The sequence below is a fragment of the Portunus trituberculatus genome, unplaced genomic scaffold, assembly GCF_017591435.1.
Source record: "Portunus trituberculatus isolate SZX2019 unplaced genomic scaffold, ASM1759143v1 PGA_scaffold_393__7_contigs__length_557757, whole genome shotgun sequence".
In the NCBI taxonomy this organism is placed as follows: Eukaryota; Metazoa; Arthropoda; class Malacostraca; order Decapoda; family Portunidae; genus Portunus; species Portunus trituberculatus.
The window spans coordinates 294263-314262 of NW_025541561.1; the positions used below are offsets into that span (position 1 = coordinate 294263).

The 20000-nt window shown below is 41.3% G+C and overlaps 1 protein-coding gene across 1 annotated transcript in view; it reads right to left on the reverse strand.

Moving 5' to 3' along the window:
• Positions 1 to 20000, reverse strand: part of LOC123500526 (metabotropic glutamate receptor 4-like) — a 182482-nt gene that overhangs the window by 123115 nt on the left and 39367 nt on the right. The window contains exon 5 of the mRNA XM_045249219.1: positions 7215 to 7337. Coding sequence (XP_045105154.1) covers positions 7215 to 7337 — 123 coding nt within the window. The remainder of the gene's footprint in view (positions 1 to 7214; positions 7338 to 20000) is intronic.

Genomic DNA, 20000 nt, shown 5'->3' on the forward strand with positions numbered 1-20000 from the left:
AGCCTTCAACTTTGCTATCCTCCATGACCTAGAGCAACTGGTGCAACACCCTACTCGTATTCCTGACCGTCTTGGAGACACGCCCAACATTCTTGATCTCTTCCTCACCTCTAACCCTTCTGCTTATGCTGTCACCCTTTCATCTCCGTTGGGCTCCTCCGATCACAATCTCATTTCTGTATCTTGTCCTATTTTTCCAATCCTCCGCAGGATCCCCAAAGCGAAGGTGCCTCTGGCGTTTTGCCTCTGCCAGTTGGGGGGACCTGAGGAGGTATTATGCTGATTTTCCCTGGAATGATTATTGCTTCCGTGTCAGAGACCCATCTCTTTGTGCTGAACGCATAACAGAGGTGTTAGTATCTGGCATGGAGGCGTACATTCCTCATTCTTTTTCTCAACCTAAACCTTCTAAACCTTGGTTTAACTCAGCCTGTTCTCGTGCTATACATGATAGAGAGGTTGCCCACAAAAGGTACTTGAGCCTTCCATCTCCTGAATCTCATGCACTTTATATCTCTGCCCGGAATCATGCCAAGTCTGTTCTTCAACTTGCCAAACACTCTTTCATAAATAGGAAATGTCAAAATCTTTCAAACTCAAACTCTCCTCGTGACTTCTGGCATCTAGCCAAAAACATCTCAAATAACTTCACTTCTTCATCTTTTCCCTCCTTTATTTCATCCTGATGGCACCACTGCCATCTCTTTTGTCTCTAAAGCTGAACTCTTTTCTCAAACCTTTGCTCACAACTCCACCTTGGACGATTCTGGGCTTGTCCCTTCCTCTCCTCCTCCCTCTGACTATTTCATGTCTACAATCAAAATTCTTCGTAATGATGTTTTCCATGCCCTTGCTGGCCTAAACCCTCGGAAGGCTTATGGACCTGATGGGGTCCCTCCTATTGTTCTCAAAAACTGTGCTTGCCTGACCAAACTCTTCCAACTTTGTCTATCGACTTCTACCTTTCCTTCCTGCTAGAAGTTCGCCTACATTCAGCCTGTTCCTAAAAAGGGTGACCGTTCTAACCCCTCAAACTACCGTCCTATAGCTTTAATCTCTTGCTTGTCTAAAGTTTTTTAATCTATCCTGAATAAAAAGATTCTCAAACATCTGTCACTTCACAATCTTCTGTCTGATCGCCATTATGGCTTCCGTCAAGGTCGCTCTACTGGTGATCTTCTGGCTTTCCTTACTGAGTCTTGGTCATCCTCTTTTAGAGATTTCGGTGAAACTTTTGCTGTTGCGTTAGACATATCAAAAGCTTTTGATAGAGTCTGGCATAAAGCTTTGATTTCAAAACTGCCCTCCTACGGCTTCTATCCTTCTCTCTGCAACTTTATCTCAAGTTTCCTTTCCGACCGCTCTATTGCTGCTGTGGTAGACGGCTACTGTTCTTCTCCTAAACCTATTAATAGTGGTGTTCCTCAGGGTTCTGTCCTGTCACCCACTCTCTTTCTATTATTCATTAATGACCTTCTTAACCAAACTTCTTGCCCTATCCACTCCTACGCTGATGATACCACCATACATCTTTCCACGTTCTTTCAGAGACGTCCAACCCTTCAGGAAATCAACAGATCACGCGGGGACGCCACGGAACGCCTGACTTCCGATCTTTCTAAGATTTCCGATTGGGGCAGAGAAAATCTAGTAGTTTTCAATGCCTCAAAAACTCAATTCCTCCATCTATCAACTCGACACAACCTTCCAGACAACTATCCCCTCTTCTTCAATGACACTCAACTGTCCCCCTCTTCCACAATGAATATCCTCGGTCTGTCCTTTGCTCATAATCTTAACTGGAAACTTCACATCTCATCTCTTGCTAAAACAGCTTCTATGAAGTTAGGTGTTTTGAGGCGTCTCCGACTGTTTTTCTCGCCCCTCCAACTGCTTACTCTGTATAAGGGCCTTATCCGTCCCTGTATGGAGTACTCTTCGCATGTTTGGGGAGGGGTTCCAGTCACACAGCTTTGCTTGATAGGGTGGAATCGAAAATTCTTCGTCTCATCAACTCCTCTCCTCTGACTAACTGTCTTCAGTCTCTTTCTCACCGCCGAAATGTTGCATCCCTTTCTATATTTTATCGCTATTTTCATAGTATTTGTTCTACTGATCTTGCTAACTGCATGCCTCCCCTCCTTCTGCGGCCACGCTGCACAAGGCTTTCTTCTTCCTCTAATCTATTCTGTCCAACTCTCTAATGCAAGAGTTAACCAGTACGCTCAATCATTCATCCCTTTCCGAATTCCTACAACTTGTCTTCTTTTAAGAGGGAGGTATCGAGACATTTGCTCCCCTAATTCTGGCTGACGGTTTTGGTACATTTTGAACTCTTTGGAGAGCCAGCGCTCAAGTGGGCTTTTTTCTAACTTTTTTTTTTTTTTTGCTCTTGGCTGGCCCTCTTCCCTACGTGAAAAAAAAACTCTCTCTCTCTCTCTCTCTCTCTCTCTCTCTCTCTCTCTCTCTCTCTCTCTCTCTCTCTCTCTCTCTCTCTCTCTCTCTCTCTCTCTCTCTCTCTCTCTCTCTCTCTCTCTCTCTCTCTCTCTCTCTCTCTCTCTCTCTCTCTCTCTCTCTCTCTCTCTCTCTCTCTCTCTCTCTCTCTTGGTTTTGGAAACACATCCACGACGAAAATAGGACACTTCCTTTGCAACTATTAAGCATTGCAACTTAAAGAAGTAGTCCACGACAATTTCTAAGATCATGATTTGGACCTTTGACATGAAGAAAACTGTGTTCTTGGACCTTCACTAAAAGAAGTTCAGTATCCCTGCTCTAAATAATACTACTGAGGAACAAATAGCTTGTCAAAGCAGGTGTGTAAGATAAGGGAGGAAACAGTAGAAAGGAGTCTAGGCTCCAGCAACATAAGGTGGTTCTTCATGTACTTTGTAAATCAAGTGTGACAGAGCCATGTTTGGAGAAGGAGGAGCAGAGAAAACAGAAGAGAAGGAGTAGGAGGCATTGAATTATTCTGTAGCGGAGATTGAGGGAGATTAAAGAGCGGAGGGGAAGAGACCTTAAACACACTGGGATAGAGAAACAGAGGAGGTAACGAAGAAAGTGTATGGAAGAAAAGAAACAAAAAGAGATAAAAGGATCATAAAATGAGGAATGAGGTAGGCAAATACAACATAGGAGCAGGCTACTACTGAAGAAAACAGTAGGAGAAAAAAACATTTAAAGAGAGCAACAAATGAATCCTTCGAAAAGAAGCGTCAACCTTTCACAAATTTATTCTTAGTATATCTCCCCAGTTAGAGTCAGGTGTCTTCATTTTACGACCACAACAACGCTCGTTTTACCTGCTTATCTTGCCAACTAGAACTAGAAATCTTTGATTATAGCTGCAAAATTCGCATCAGAGCAGAACCACAACAAACTCACCCCCATACTATGTTCTCTCATCTACAAGTTCTTGGTTCGCCTCAGTCTTCACTCTCACAAGATCAGATACGCTACCGCCGATGCGAGAGGCAAAAGAGACAAGTGTGGGATTGTAATGGCAAGGGATGACAAAGAATAGACCTCATGGCCGCCTGTCAGTCGTGGACCGACTGACTGGCGTTTGTTGCTGGGTGACAAACATAGTCTCAATAATTATCCACAAAGTGCCGATAATGTAGTGAGGCAGTTCATTAGCGCAGCTCCTTTCATCAATGCAGTGTCGTGCTTTTTTAACATGGCCTCGATTTCTGCATCTCTGCTTACATAATCCCCCAAAAAACATGCCTGTTTATTTCGATCCCTCATACCCAGAGAGAGAGAGAGAGAGAGAGAGAGAGAGAGAGAGAGAGATTAGGTCATCCGCCTTCAAGTCAAAAGGTTATTCTTTAGTGAGTTGAGACCCTTGTTTTGGTAACACTTCCCTCAGTGTCATTTTTCGGGGTTGTTCGGCTATCCATAACTGTTCGAGCTTTGTTTACAAACAAAGGCGGGGTTGCTATGAATATCAAATTCATTTTCGCAGTTGATCGCTTGTTCGTTGGTGTCTGGATAGTGATTTGAAGCATAGGGAGCATATTCCTTTTTTTTTTTTCATAAGAAAACTGTTTATAAATCCAGCACACATGAAAGTGTACATATTTTTACATTGTGTAAGAAATATGATCATTTATCGTGTTTTGAATCACGGGGTGGCTTATTGTTTATTTTTTTCATAAGAAAACTTTGTATAAATCTAGACACCGCTATATTTTAAAGAAAATTGTATACATCGTTATATTGCGTAGGTGTGGTTAAGAATCATTAAATAGCTTTTATGCAGTGATCACAAATACCTCCGTTACACAATGACAAGTTTGTTCAAATGTAAATCTTGATTCTGCTTTTTATTAGGAGCCAGCTTGTAGTGATCACTGTTGTAAGATATTCTCTTCGTACATTATAAACTTGGTCTGTCTTTCTTGTAAATTATTTGGTGCTACTTTGGCTTCTTATCTACGTGTCATGAATCTACTTTGGTATATCTACGCTTACATTGTGATCTATGTCTCATGAGGCTACTTTGAAGGATGTATGTGGGAAAAACTGTGCAGCTTCCTCCCATTAGTGGCGCAGTCAATTTTAGCTATAATGGTACCATAGTAAATTCCATACCACCTACTAAGCGCGTCTTTGGTGAACCACCTAGAACCTGGGTATCATGGTGACATGTAAGTAACTTTTAACCACTCGACAAAAGGCATAGCTTCAAAGCAGTATGTGGTGGGATTCGAACCTACGCGTGGACATCTGTCCGACTCCACGCTCCCCATCTTATCCACTACGCCACCGCCTCCCTACAACTCAATTTGCAATCAATACGGCACAAGAACAAAGAAAACTCTTCTCTTAATTAGTTTCGAGAGAATGTGTAGTACAAGAACAAGGAAAACACTTCTGTTACTTGGTTTCGAAAGAATGTGTGGTTAAACAGCCTGGAGCATGGGTGTAAGATCCAGTCCTTAGTTAACCAGGTACATGTGGCAACAGTACACTTCACTCCGCCACAGATATCATTTAAGACAGCTTTGGTATGTTATCTATAGTTTGTTACCTAATTTCTAATTTGCTTGTAATCTACTTTGTTTCCTAGATTTCAAAGATAGACTAGTTACTTATTTTTCTTAATTTCTTAAACCGCTGTAAAACCTCCTTTATATTTCAGGCATTGATACAGCCCTTGAGATGCACGCAAAAGACATTTACAATGAATTCAGTGACGAAACAAAGTCACTGGTATTTTTAAGAAGGCATGAACTTTTGGATGAAGAACAATGTGTTTCACCGTGTCATCGATGTGGAGGAGAGACGAAGGATGCTCGGAAAAGAAGATTAAATGGCGAAATTATGCCCGTTCTTCGTTGCAAAAAACGTGGATGTCAAACTTTTTGTTCAGTTCGCAGAGGTTATGTGTTCTTTCACTTCACATTAAACAACAGACTAAATTACAAGCTCTCTTTTTGGCAAATTTTAGGAGTGGTCTTTTATTTCATACAAAATCTCTCTTATATATGATTTGGTTCAAAGTTTAACTGATATAGGCACTGAAGCCATATGTGATTGGTTCATCATGTGTAGAGAAGTTTGCACAGCGATTGTTTCAGTCCAGAATCGTTGTCAAATGGTGACCATTGAAGTGGACAATAACCGTAACCATGGAAGGCACATTGATAGTCTTTGGATGTTCGGAATGAAGAAAGGGTCAGATTGCCTATATTTTTAAGTCCAAAAAAGAGACCAGGACACACTTCTGCCAATTATTCAGCGAAAAGTCGCTGAAGGCTCAGTAATCCAATCCGACGAATGTACAGCTTACTCTAACTTCAACCAACTCAATTTTCGTCATTTTTTTTCATAAATCATCAATAAAATTACATCAATCCCAACACCGAAGAACATACAGAAAGAATTAAAAGATCATGGCTCGACGCGAAGATTTGTTTATTGGAAAAAAAAAAAAGGCTGTAATCAAAGAACACTTCAATCCCATCTAGACTACTTCTGCTGGTGAATGATGACAAAAAAATCTTACATATTTAATATTTTTTCCCCGATATACGTACGTGCTGTTTATCGCTAGAATGTTTTTAATAAACATTTTAGACATTTTAGATTTTTTTTTTTTTTTTGCTGTTTCAATTAAATTAGACATTTTACAAAAATTTCCCATTTTAATTAACTTTTATGTTATATATAATTTACTATGATTTACCATGTATGACTTACTTTGTAGATTTACTATGCAAATTAAATTTTGTACTGTGCAACCATTTTAGCCTAGATGTATGCTGTTTATTACTAAAACACACAAATTACTTGGCATGCTATCGCGTTCACTTATGAGCAACTTTGTTTATCAACAATTCTTTCTTTGTAAACATTGGGTTCTGCGAAATTGCGCAGGACAGTTGTGAATAGCAGGACAGCTCCGAACACGACAACGGGAATGTGACGCACTCGGAGGCGATGATGGTGTTGGCGGGAGAAAGAGGTTTCATAGGTGAGACAAACAAGTAAAAATCCACTAGGTCTACATCACGAGGCCACACAGCAACGGAGATTCGAGAGATTAACTGAGATGCCTCTCCTCACCGCTTCTGCAAATCGCCGCCTCAGTCTGGTTGCTAATGATCCCAATTTCCCTCGTGGTGGTTGCTCCAAGGAAATTATTGGAATGAGGGAGGATGAGGAGCTCAACTTTGGCACGCCGTGTTGTTTTCCTCCTCCTCCTACTCCTCCTCCTCCTCCTCCTCCTCCTCCTCCTCCGTCTAATTCTACTACTACTACTACTACTAAGGCCATTTGATTTATTCTCTCTCTCTCTCTCTCTCTCTCTCTCTCTCTCTCTCTCTCTCTCTCTCTCTCTCCAAATAACTATACAATACTTGTAAATACAGTGTGGAAAATAAGATATGATATTGGTGTTAGTTTATATTGCTAAAATATTTAAAGATTAGATACTATTATTACATAAGCTTAGTCACTAATAATAGAGGGAAGGAGCCTGGCTAAGCACTTAGCTTTTTTTTTTTTTTTTTTTTTACTTTTTTTTTAGGACAACTACCCATTTGATCGTACATTACTATATCATTGAATTGTATATTTATGATTTATGTGTTATATCCTAATAAATGTATCAAATCAAATTAAATCTCTCTCTCTCTCTCTCTCTCTCTCTCTCTCTCTCTCTCTCTCTCTCTCTCTCTCTCTCTCTCTCTCCAGTCACTCACCCACAAACCAGGGGTTTCTTATGTTCTTCTCTACAGTCAGGCTCAGGAAGTAATCGTCGAAGCCGCGCACTGGGTTGGCCTGAGGCTGTACCGACAGCGTTCCCTCCATTTCCGCCTCGTTTCCTGCCGGTACACCAGCACAGAAAACATACAACAGTGATGCATAGAAAACAAGCATAAATTGATTAGATAAAGAAAGGAAAAAAAAAACGAGCATAAATTACAAAGATTAGATCATAGAAATAGTAGTAGTAGTAGTAGTAGTAGTAGTAGTAGTAGTAGTAGTAGTAGTAGTAGTAGTAGTAGTAGTAGTAGTAGTAGTAGTAGAAGTAGTAGTAGTAGTAGTAGCACACTCTCTCTCTCTCTCTCTCTCTCTCTCTCTCTCTCTCTCTCTCTCTCTCTCTCTCTATACCGTCTCCCTTAACCGACCCTCACAACTATTTCGCTCTTGTTCCTTAGGAAAAACATCTGCAGCTGCTCACGTCCTTCTTGACCCCTTCTCTTACCACGTTAACCGCCATAAAGCAGTTCGGGAATTCCCCCGTGGCGCCATGATGTTTACCATGTTCCAATGGACCAATGGTCAGTGCTGTGGTAGCAGCGGAGCGAGAAGGTGGGTGTGCATTTTGCTCCTCAAATAGATTCTCTTAGACCTGTCAGTGTTGTTACACGGGTGGTACATATGGCGATACATTAGTCTGAGCACCTCAGCAGCGCCACATGAACCACCGTTGGTCATAAAATTTTATGATGCACTTGTGGCTCAAATGATGAAACAAATACTATTCATATTGAATATTTTAGTTAATAAGTATCATGCAAAGAAAGCCTTTTCAATGAAGGAATTCCGGGAGTCTTTAGTTCTTTCTCTTACCACAAGAACTCCAACAGAAAATAAGCATTGGAAGAGAGTCTCTCTCTCTGGGAGGTAAAAGATCATCTCATTTCCTTGTTGAATTGCAAGGTCAATGTAGAACAACAAGAAAAAGGTGCAGAGGGTGCTATCAGACCTTTAGTCTAAATGAAGGAAGTGCAACTGCAGCTGCAAAAGCTAGGAGACTAAAAACTGTGTGTAATCAATGTGATGGCAGTCCACATCTGTGTATCTCATGTTTTGAAAGAATTCACTCTCAATAAAGAAAGTGTTTGTAGGGATAAAAAAAAAAAATTCATTTGTCTTGCTGTAAATAGGATACAAGCATTCTAGTTGTTACAAAGAAATTTATTTTGTGATGGGTATCATGAGTGATTGCATCAAATGATTATATTTTTTTTTTCAAGGACTTTGCTTTTATGTGGTAATTTTTCATTTTTGTACTGTGATGAGTGAAAAATAATGTTTGATAATTCTTAATTTGCTACTCTTTTTGCTATAGAATGTAAGGAAATGCAAATTAAACTGTGTTTATAAAAAAAAATACATTTTCTATGTATTAATATCTTTCAATGCTATATATTTTAAGAAATTGATTAATAAACTATCACTTAAAATATTTGTGTTTGCATTTTGTCTATTGTATTGTTAGAAATACTGATTGAAAAGGAAGAAAAAAAAAACTCATTAATGTACCACCGGTTACTGAAGGTATGAAATGTACCATCGGTGGTACATATGGTGGTAAACGAGTTACTGGTCAAAACCTATCTTAATTTCTTCTCTTAGTAGTCACATCCTTCTACCTGTCTGCCTTCTCTGATCCGGAAAAAACAAATTGCATAAGAATCTCTCCCGCCATCACTCGCCCTCTCTACCGTGGTTCAGAATTGTCCACATTAACTCAATGACCCCTTTGTTTCACAAAGGCCCATTCTTCTTGCCTTGCTATCAAACTTTCACTCCCACAGTTTCTAACGTTATTCTCAACTTCCCACTTTTATTTAACATTTCACCATGGTTCGGTGAAATAGAGGTAGGGGAAGGTGGGGTAAGACACAACCCCACTTCTAAATCCAAGCATAAAGGGCAAGTTTCAGAATTGGACTCCTAGATGTCCTTTAAGTCGCCCAACAATGATGACATCACTGCAAGTAGGAATGATAAGTTTCCCTTGCGCTTCACAGGGAAAAAACTGTCATTTTATGCAGCGCTGATGTTATATGCATAAGGTAAGGCACTGCTTGTTTTATATTGAAATAGTTATTATAATTATTTAGTATTTATATTATACATACCCATGAGTGTATACATGATATATAGATACCATAAATTGGCATAGTAAACATAGATAATTTGGTAAACGTTTCGACGCTTGAATAATTTACTAATGGGGTAAGATGGACCCCATGAGAGGGGAAGAGTGGGTTTGTTGTGCTAATTACAAAAACTGGGCTCATGAGCAATGTGCAGGGATAGATGGTGATAATGATGCTGAGGAAGAGGTTTTTGTGTGGAATTTATGTCATTAAGTTGTGCAGGGATAGATGAAGATGAGGGAGAGTATTTTATTTTGTTTTTTGTTTGTTCGTTTGATTTGTACCAATAAATTTGGTTCATGGGCAATCTGAAAAGATACAGTAATGACGAGGAAGAGTTTTTAATTTGTGCTTTATGCCAATTAGGATTTGTTTCTTCATATTCAGTTTGCGGGATAAGATTGACCCCTGGGGTCCTTCTTACCACATCATTTTATTCTTGGCCCCGTAAAAATTATTATTTTACAAATCCCTGTGCTTCATTGTTTTCCTTTAAACACCGTGATTCGGGTGAGGACTTCGAAGATCCCAAAGCACCACCACAAACTCACAAACTAACACAAATCATATAAATGTGGTTCCTAGACTAAAAGTATTGTTAAATAAGTGGTCCGTTTTACCCCACCTTCCCCTACTCTACTTTCACACAAACTGCACCATTCCATCATGTTACCTTCTATCTCATACTATAACTATTCAACCGTGGTTAAGCTGAGGCCACTATAATGATAATGACCTCTATGCCCTAATGGACCTCTCTTGCTCTTTATCACTATAAAACTTATCACCTCTATGCTCTAACCCTCCGTTCTTCTGGCATCTGTTGATTCGGAATCCACGTTAGATTGTTTGTTCCTCCTCTCTAAGGAGTATGTTCCAACCATTAATACAATCTATAACTACTCTTTCTCTTGGACTTCATTCACCTTACCAGTAACACCAGTTTGTTCTCCGATGGCCCAACGTTGGAATGTGGATGCATCTATGATATAAAAAATAGACCCGATACAAAGGATGGGCCACCTTTATCCCCTGTGGATCTTCATGTTCCACATTACAACAAGCAAACAGCATCACTCGTTCTTATTCTCTTGCTCATTCTCTCTCGAAACCTTCATGTACCATGTACCGCTGAATCTATCTATCGCCCGTGGTCCGTGCTATAATACTATATAAAAAGAATATACATAAGTGTTACCTAGTGTGATTTCTTACGACTCGCATCATCATATATCACCCACGTTCTCCGACCAGTTACCCCACTACCAAGTCTAAAACTACCAAGTACAATTCATAATAGAGGTAGTGGCAAAGCTACTGACACAAGTGGTGATGATTCAAATACCGTTACAGTAGAAGTAGCAGTAGTAACAGAAGTGGTATCAGTAGCAGTAGTACTAGTAATAGAAGCAGTAGCTATAGCAGTAATAGTAACAGTGGTAGTAGTAACAATAGTAGTAAAAGCAGCAGCAGCAGTACTTGTAGTAGTAGTAGTAGTAGTAGTAGTAGTAGTAGTAACTTGAAACTTCACATCTCATTCTTTCTATAAACAACTTCTATGAAGTTAGGCGTCCTGCGGCGTCTCCGCCAGTTTTTCTCACCCCTCCAACTGCTAACTCTGTACAAGGGCCTTATCCGCTCTGATATGGAGTACTCTTGGCATGTTTGTTCACCAAAACATAGGTGGGAGTGGTATCTTATTTCTTCGTTTCTCCTCATGCTCATTTGCATGCCTATACGATGCCAACTAGTGAATTATTCACTTGTATATCTACTACTTAAGTCTCAGACCAGTAGTCCTAGCTTTAGATATTGGATAGTTTAGAATAGTACATCGTTAAAATTTCGGAGAATTCCATATGTCGGAACTCTCGTCTTCCACTTCCTTTCGAGGTTTCGGGTTTTTACCATACCGATTAAAATTTTCCGCAATGATGTTTTCCATTCTTCGTTTCCCTAAACTCTCGTGAGACTTATGGACCTGATGAGGTCCCTTCTATTATTTTTAAAACCTGTGTCTCCATGCTTGCATATTGCCTGGTCAAACTCCTTCATCTATGCCTATCAACATCTAGTTTAATTTTTTGCTGAAAGTTTGCTTACGTTTAGCCTGTTCCTTAAAGGGGAGACAGTTCTAATCCCTTAAACTACTGCCCTATTGCTTTAGTTTCCTGATTATCCAAAGGTTTTTTTTTTCTCTCTCTCTTCTATCCTTATTAGGAAGATTCTTAAATATCTATTACTTCACAATCTTCTATCTAATCGCCAGTATGGTTTCCGTCAAGGCCGCTCTACTGGTAATCTCCTACTGAGCATTGGTCATCGTCTTTTGGAGATTTTGATGATTTTCTTGCTGTTACCTAAGAACATATCATAAGCTTTTGATATGTAAAGTCTGGCACAAGGTTTTGATCTTCAAACTATCCTCCTACAGCTTCTATCCTTCTCTTTGCAACTTCAACTCGGACCTTTCAACTGCTGTTTTGGTAGGCAGGCACTTTTCTTCTCGTAAATTTATTAACAGTTATAGTCCTAAGGCTTCTTTCGTGTCACCCACCGTCTTCCTACTACTCATCAATGATCTTCTAAAGCAAACTTCTCTTTTCAAATCTTATGCTGCTGATACCACCCATCACTTTTTGACGTCCTTTTAGAGACGACCAACCATTCAGGAAGTTAAAAGATCACACAGGGACACCACAGAATGCCTGACGTCTCCTCTCCTTAAAATTTCTGATGTTCTTCAGACACTCAACCATCCCACTCTCAAACACTGTACACTCTCGGTCTGTCTATTACTTACGTACATAATCTAAACTGAAAACTCTCTCTCTCTCTCTCTCTCTCTCTCTCTCTCTCTCTCTCTCTCTCTCTCTCTCTCTCTCTCTCTCTCTCTATCTCTCTCATATCTATTAGTCACATACCCTCCTGTTGATCTAAAGAGGTCAGTCAGATGTAGATCACACACACACACACACACACACACACACACACACACACACACACACACACACACACACACACACACACACACACACACACACACACACACACACACACACACACACACACACACACAAACATACTAGCATCAATGGTTAGACAATTTCTGACCTCAAGTAAACGTCCGCAGTTGTCAATATTTGGAGATCAAAAATTAATTTCACGTCCATTAGAAGATTAAGGTATTCAAATGTTTTCGTTTAGCTATCTGTATTTAGGAAACCACTGAAATAATTAGAGTAAGTGTATTTATTTTAGTGATTTGTTCTTTTTCATCATTTATTTTATTTATATAATTTTGAAGATCAATTTTCGTTTGTTGTGAATAGCTATTGTCTATAATTAATTATATTATTGTCTATAATTAATTAATTATATTAATATCAAAATTTATTTTTTGTTCGCTTTTATATGTAACTATTTATTTATTCATTTACCAAGATTTGTTTGATTTATAATAAATATTATTTCATCATTTCAGATGTTCTTTTTTTATTTATTTATTATTTTTTTTTTTTTTTTTTTTAGCATTCTGTCTTGTAACGTTTTCGTTCAATTTCTCTCCTAACTTTTCTTTTTCATTCTTTTATTTACTCGTCAATTATTTTGCTATTCATCTTTCTTTATTTCAATAAATCCTTTGATGTTTCTTTTTGTAACACCACTCGTTAGAAATAGAATCATGTTGGACGTTCATCATTCAGAGGACCATCATATTATCAAGGACAACTTCCATAATCGGTAAACAATAAATACTCCTTTAACTAATATTTGCCAACAGTGATTCTCCTTTCATTCATTAGGAGTGTCACTATATCGCTTCATAGCGGAATTTTCAGCCAATAAGACGGCATCATAATCAAAGACGCGCAGACACATCCATCTTTACGCCCTTTGGATTCAAGAAAATTCAAGAAAATTCAAGAATCCAAAGATTTGACTTTAACGACGCCATGGGCTTACTGTTCTTGGATGTCCGAGAGAGAGAGAGAGAGAGAGAGAGAGAGAGAGAGAGAGAGAGAGAGAGAGTAAACATCGCCAGTTTATGATTGCAAGGTGTTCTGGTAATGAATGTCCGTTGATTTCATATTCACCGTCAGGGTAATGCCGAGGGTCAAGCGTCAAATCTCTCTCTCTCTCTCTCTCTCTCTCTCTCTCTCTCTCTCTCTCTCTCTCTCTCTCTCTCTCTCATTATGTGTTAGTGTTCGTCCTTGTTTCTCATTTTTCTTTTATCTTGTTTCTATTACGTTCTTCTCTATTTCCATTTATTGCTTTTCCTGCCTTCCATCTCCTTTATTGTTTTTTTTTTTTTTCCTTTATTTCTCCTTCTGCTCCACCTCAGGCATTAAAGAAAAATTACCCTGCGAAAGTTTGGTAGGAAAAAACGATAAATGTGTGAAATAAATGTTTACTCGTGTTCTGAGTAAACTAGAGAAAAGAAAAAAAAATATCAAACAAGCATCGTGAAGTAAAACACATAACTTGTGAAATAGAGCCACATGATTGGGACGTTAGCCATGATCCAATTGCCGATGATGGCTGGCTATTTCAATATAGAGTTAAATCAAAATGATAGTAGCCCTACAGTTGTCTAGAGCTGTTAATCTAAATATATTTTTTGTGATGCATTTTGATGCACTGAACTTAAATGCTAGAGAGCATTCGTCCTACTATGTGTTTATGGTAACCGTATCCAAGGGTGATACCATTTATGATAAACTAATCATTCCCAACTGGAATTTCAGTGTTCTCCCTTTTTTTTAAGTTATAGAGGAAATCTGGTTAAGGACAACAAAATTGATTAAACAGAAATGCACATGTAGATGTCATGCCCTCAGCAGGTCAGAGAGAGCTAGCCAAGAGAATGGGATAAATGTCTTGAAACCTCAAATAAGTGCAGATCATAGGAAGATGGAAATACATAAGCAGGTAAGGAGTTCCGGAGTTTACCAGAGAAAGGTATAATGAATGATTGAGAGTACTGAATAACACAGAGAGGTTGACAAAATAGGAATGAGAGGAAGAAAGGCTTGTGCAGCGAGGCCGCTGGAAGAAAGGAGGCATGCAGTTAACAAGGCCACAGAACAGCAGTTCCAATGAAAATAGCGTAAAAGATAGGAAGAGATGCAACATTGCGACGATGAAAAAGAGGATAGAAGACAGCCAGTCAGAGCAGCAGATTTTATAAAAAATAAAAGCTTTTGATTCCAGCCCACCTAATGAAACAGAATGAGTGGAACCGAGCGATACATACGAAGAGTACATGGGCAGATAGGGTCCCCCGTACAGATATAGTAGTTAGGGTTTGAGAAAAAAAAACTGAAAACGCCTAAAATAATAGAAGCTGTTCTAGCTAAAAAAAAAAAAAAAAAAGATGTGAAGTGTCCAGTTTTGATTATAAGTAAAGAACAGACCGTAGATATTCAGTGTAGAAGAGGGTTATAGTTGAGTGGCATTGAAAAAGAGTGGATTGATGTCTTAAAAGTTGTGTCGAGTTGATAGATGAGGAAATAAAATTTTTGTAGGCACTGAGCAATATTACGTTTTCTCTGTCCCAATCAGAGATCTTAGAAACATAAGAAGTCAGTTCTCTGGCATCATTGCGGGAACAGTTTACTTCCTGAAGGGTTGGCTATCACCTAGAGGACGAAAAAAAAGTGTGGGGTAGTATCATCAACATAAGAGTGGATAGGACAAGAAATTTGGTTTAAATCATTGATGAATAGTAGGAAGAGAGTGGGTGACAGTAAATAACCCTAAGTAACACAAGTGTTAATAGATTTAGAAGATTAGTGGCCGTCTACACAGCAGCAATAGAACGGCCAGAGACGAAACTTAGGATTAGGTTGCAACGAGGATAGAAGCAGTATGAGAGTAGCATGGAGATAAAAAAAATTATATGTGCCAGGTATAACTAACATAACAGCAAAAATTTCACCAAAATCTCTAGAAGAGGATTACTAGTAGGAAGAAATAGACAAAGACCATCGGTAGAGCGCTCTTCGCGGAAACCGTACCGGCCAACAGATATAAGATTGTGAAGTGATATATGTTTAAGATGGATGGATGGATTTTCTTTAGGCGCCGCAACAGCTAGGGTCAGTTTAACTGACTAAAAGTAGTTAAAAAAAACAAAACTAAAGGTAACTAAAAACTAAGACTACAATAAAATTAAATAAAACATTAAAATACATAATAAAAAGAAATAAAATTTACAAATTGGGGAGAAGGCCCGCTTCTTCCAGAAAACGTCATGGACAGGGGCCAGAGAAGCTGGTCCAAGGACCTTAGATAGGTAAAAGACACCGCTATCTCTACCGCGACACCGGTAGAGGTAGCGGTGTCGTAACTAGGGTCGTTAAACTAGGGCACTCTACAAGCAGGTGCCGTACAGTGAGCGGCACCAAGCAGTCATCACAATAAGGTTGTGGGTCCCGGATCAACAGGTACCTTTGTGTAAGGTACGTGTGACCTATGCGCAGTCGCGCCAATAAAGTCTGTGTACGGCGATCCCGGACATGGGAGTATGTCCACTGAGGGATAGTGGAAGTAGTGATCTCTCCCATTTTCGAGGTTGCGACCCCCGTTAGCCATCTCCTCTGCCAAATTGCTGCAATCGCCACACGAATAAAATGAAATAGGTCTCGAAACGGAACAGGGGCAGGAGATGGAGCGCGACTTGCTGCCTCTTTAGCGAGGCGATCTGCGTGTTCATTCCTGGAACACCTACGTGACCAGGGACCCAACAGAACCCAACACGATATCCTCGTTTGGTAAGAAGATATAGCCACTCCAGGGCTGATAAAACCAAAGGGTTAAGGGAGACAGTGCAAGAGAGAGCAGTAAGAGCACTGCGACAGTCACTAAAATTGTAAAAGACGAAACCGGGAGAGTAAAAATGATCTGTAAAGCTAGGACTATGGCAGACAGCTCCGCAGTAAAGACGGAGGCTACCGAAGGAAGGCTGCCAGACCGATAAAAAGAGGGGAAAACCACACTAAACCCAACGCCTGCGTCGGATTTGGAACCATCAGTAAAAACAGGGATATCATCAGAATGGATAAAAAGTGTTCTAAAACCGTGTGTGGGACAGAGCTGGCAGAAAATCCTTCTTGCCATCCATGGCAGGAGGGCATAATGAAACAACCGGAAGCTGCCAATAACCAACTCGTGGGAGCCGGAAAGAGTAGACAGGAGTGGGGTCGATGGACAAATCCATCATGAGGTTTGCCACTCGAAGGCCAAAAGGTTTAGGTAGACTCGGTCGAGTGACATACGCCTGCGAACGCGAGTCCCGCAACATTGACAGACAAGGGACAGAATCAGGAAGACGGTGGGTACGAAACGAACATCGAAGCAACGAAGACTGGCGCCGGAGGTCGAGCGGCCAGAAACCAGCATCCACTAGAAGGCTAGGTATTGGAGATGTCCGAAATGCACCGTAGCCAAGCGGACCCCAGCATGATGCACGGGGTCAAGCGTGCGTAGTCGTGCATCCGTTGCGGATGAGTAGATCTCACAGCCGTATTCCAGCTTGGGAAGTATAAGTGTACGGTGAAGAAGCAGCAACGTGTCCCTGTCCGCACACCAAAAGATGCGACTTAAAACCCGAAGAAGGGATAATGCCTGCCGACAAGACGCCTTAAGAGAACGGAAATGGGGAACCCAGGTGAGACGGTTGTCAAACAAAAGGCCAAGATATCGAGTCGCCTCCACGCATGAGAGGCGTCTATTGGCGAGGTATAAATCAGTGTCTGGATGGACACCACGGTTGCGACAAAAATGCATGGCTAGGGTCTTCGAGGTGGAGAATCGAAAACCGTTCTTGTTGGCCCAACTGGATACCCTACTGATTGCCAGTTGGAGCTTGCGCTCAATCAGTGACATCCTAGCAGCAGCAAAAGAAATACATAAATCATCAACATATAAGGAGCTGTGAATGCCATCTGGGAGAGTATCAATAACACCATTTATGGCGACTGCGAATAATGTAACACTAAGAATACTTCCTGTGGGACACCATCATTTAGAGCAGTAGCCTCAGAGAGAACACTCCCCACTCGAACCCGTAAAAGACGTCTGGATAAAAACTGCTGGATAAAATAGGAAGGTGGCCACGAAGGCCAAAATTAAACAAAGACTGTAAAATGCCATGACACCAAGCCGTGTCGTAGGCCTTCTCCAGGTCAAAAAGACTGTTACTTGATGGTGGTGATTAGCGAAGGCCTCACAAATAGAAGACTCTAGGGATAAAAGAGCATCAGTAGTAGACCTCATCTTTCGGAAGCCGTACTGTACCGATGACAAGTACTTCCCCTCTCCAAGTACCACATGAGTCTTACATTTACCATCTTTTCTAACACTTTACAAATGCAGGATGTCAAAGATATAGGACGGTAGTTCGTAGCCTGAAGATTATCTTTCCCAGGCTTCGGAAATGGGAGAACCACTGCGACAGCCCAAGTAGATGGAAAATCACCGGTATGGCAAATCATATAATAAACATTTAGTAAAAGTTAAAAGCATTGTCAGACATGTGGCGCAAAAAGGCATAAGGTATGTCGTCTGGGCCAGGAGAAGAGTCATGACACTGGGACAAAGCAGTCCGCAACTCGGAGGCAGAGAAGGGGACATTATAAGACCCCTCCAGTGGAAGAAAAATTTATGCCATTCTCTGGCGGTAACGTGCGCCCGGGGCTGCAGGATGCCTCCGGGAAACACTGGCAAAGTGCTCCGCGAAGAGGTCGGCGACAGTCCTAGGGTCTGCCACCGTCCGCCCAGCAGACAACAAAACTGGTGGGGAAGGAGCAGAATACTTCCTAGCAATTAGGCGGACTTTGTTGAAGACATCCGTAAGAGGGATGCGGACGTTAATGGAAGACACATAGGCTTTCCAAGAGGCTCTTTGTGCCTCTTTCAAAACACTGCGGGCCCGAGCTCGGCAGCGTCGAAAAGCCTCCAGACACTGTGGGTCCCCACGATGTCGCCGAAGACGAGAGAAAGCTGCCCGTTTCGCTCTCAGTGTTTGTGCATGGTGCGTTCCACCAAGGAACGGGACGCTTAGTAAAGCGACTGGACGTCCTAGGGATTGTCTTAAGCGCTGCTGAATGTAAAAAATCTGTAAAATAATCAACAACCTCTGAAAAAGTAAAAAAGTCGGCCAACGGACGGATAAAAGAGCTAAGGTCTGTGAATCGAGGCCAATATGCCTTGTCTAAAACCCAGCGTGGGGGCCAGGACTATGGCTCATAGTTCACAGATTCCAATAAAATAGGAAAGTGGTCACTACCATGTAAATCCGGTAGGACCCACCAATTAAAATCAAGGAAAGAATTAGATGTACAAATAGAAAGATCGATAACTGTAAAAATCCCAGTAGGACTGTGGAAATGTGTAACATCCCCAGAATTTAAAACCTCCAATCCCTCATCCTCAATAAAAGAACCGATTAAAACCCCACGAGGATTACTAGCACCTTCATCCCACAATGGGTGACGGCCGTTAAAATCTCCCAACAAGAGGAAAGGCGGAGTCAGCTGACGCACCAGGCCGTCAAGCTCACCCCTGGAGACAGGAAGCCGAGGAGGAGATATAAACTGCAAATAGTGTAGGATCGTCCCATAAAGACCTTAACAGCAACCACCTGAAGGGAGAGTTAAGTTGTAAGGGACAACAGGTATATCCTGACGGACTAGAATAGCTGTGCCACCGTGGTGGCCCTGGTCAGGAAAGGAGTGCTAAAAAGGCACGATAGCCAGGAGGACTAGAATAAGTACTATCACCTAGCATAGTCTCTTGTAGAGCTACACAGGCTGGAGAGAACTCCGACAATAAAACTCGGAGTTCCCCCCACGAGGCGCGAAGGCCTCTACAGTTCCACTGTAGAAGGTTGAAGATGATTATTTAGGTGCAGTGAATGGGCGAGCCTTATGAAGGGGCTGCTCGTGACTCACTTGACTAGAAATAATCAACCGACGAGAAGACACCAGGAGTTGAGATGTGCCGGGTCGTTGGACCGCAGCCTTTCGGCCTACCGGTGCGTGATGCAAACTATCATCACTCCTACCGGTCATCGGAGGACGGTGGTCAGGCTGGACTGCACTTTTTGACACAGTGGGTCCACGAGGGACGGCTGTGACAATATCATCGGACGTCTCCATGCTAAGACCATCCTCATCACAAGGAGCCTGATCTGAGACAGAGTGTGTCACAGGAGGCTGAACAGAAACTACTGGAGTTACCATGGCAGAGCGGTCCCTGGAGGACTAACGATCACGTGCATCGGGAGAACCCTTAGATTGTTTAGGCTGAGCTAAATCTATCGACTCCGCAGAGCCGCGGTGCCGTTTGGTCAGGCCCTTCAAAGGCTTAGGCGATACAGGTGGCAAATGGATATCTACTACATGGGTGACTTTGGTCGTCACTTCTAAGAGATTACTCAACCAAGTCATCGGACAAAAGGGCAAACCTATTGGCCAAATGAACAGGACCACCCGCCCCAACAGAGCGAGAGGTTGCAGAAGTTGTCGTCTTCGGTCCGGCAGACTCAGCTGAAGAGCGAGTGGCCAATGAAGCATAGGATGCCGCACC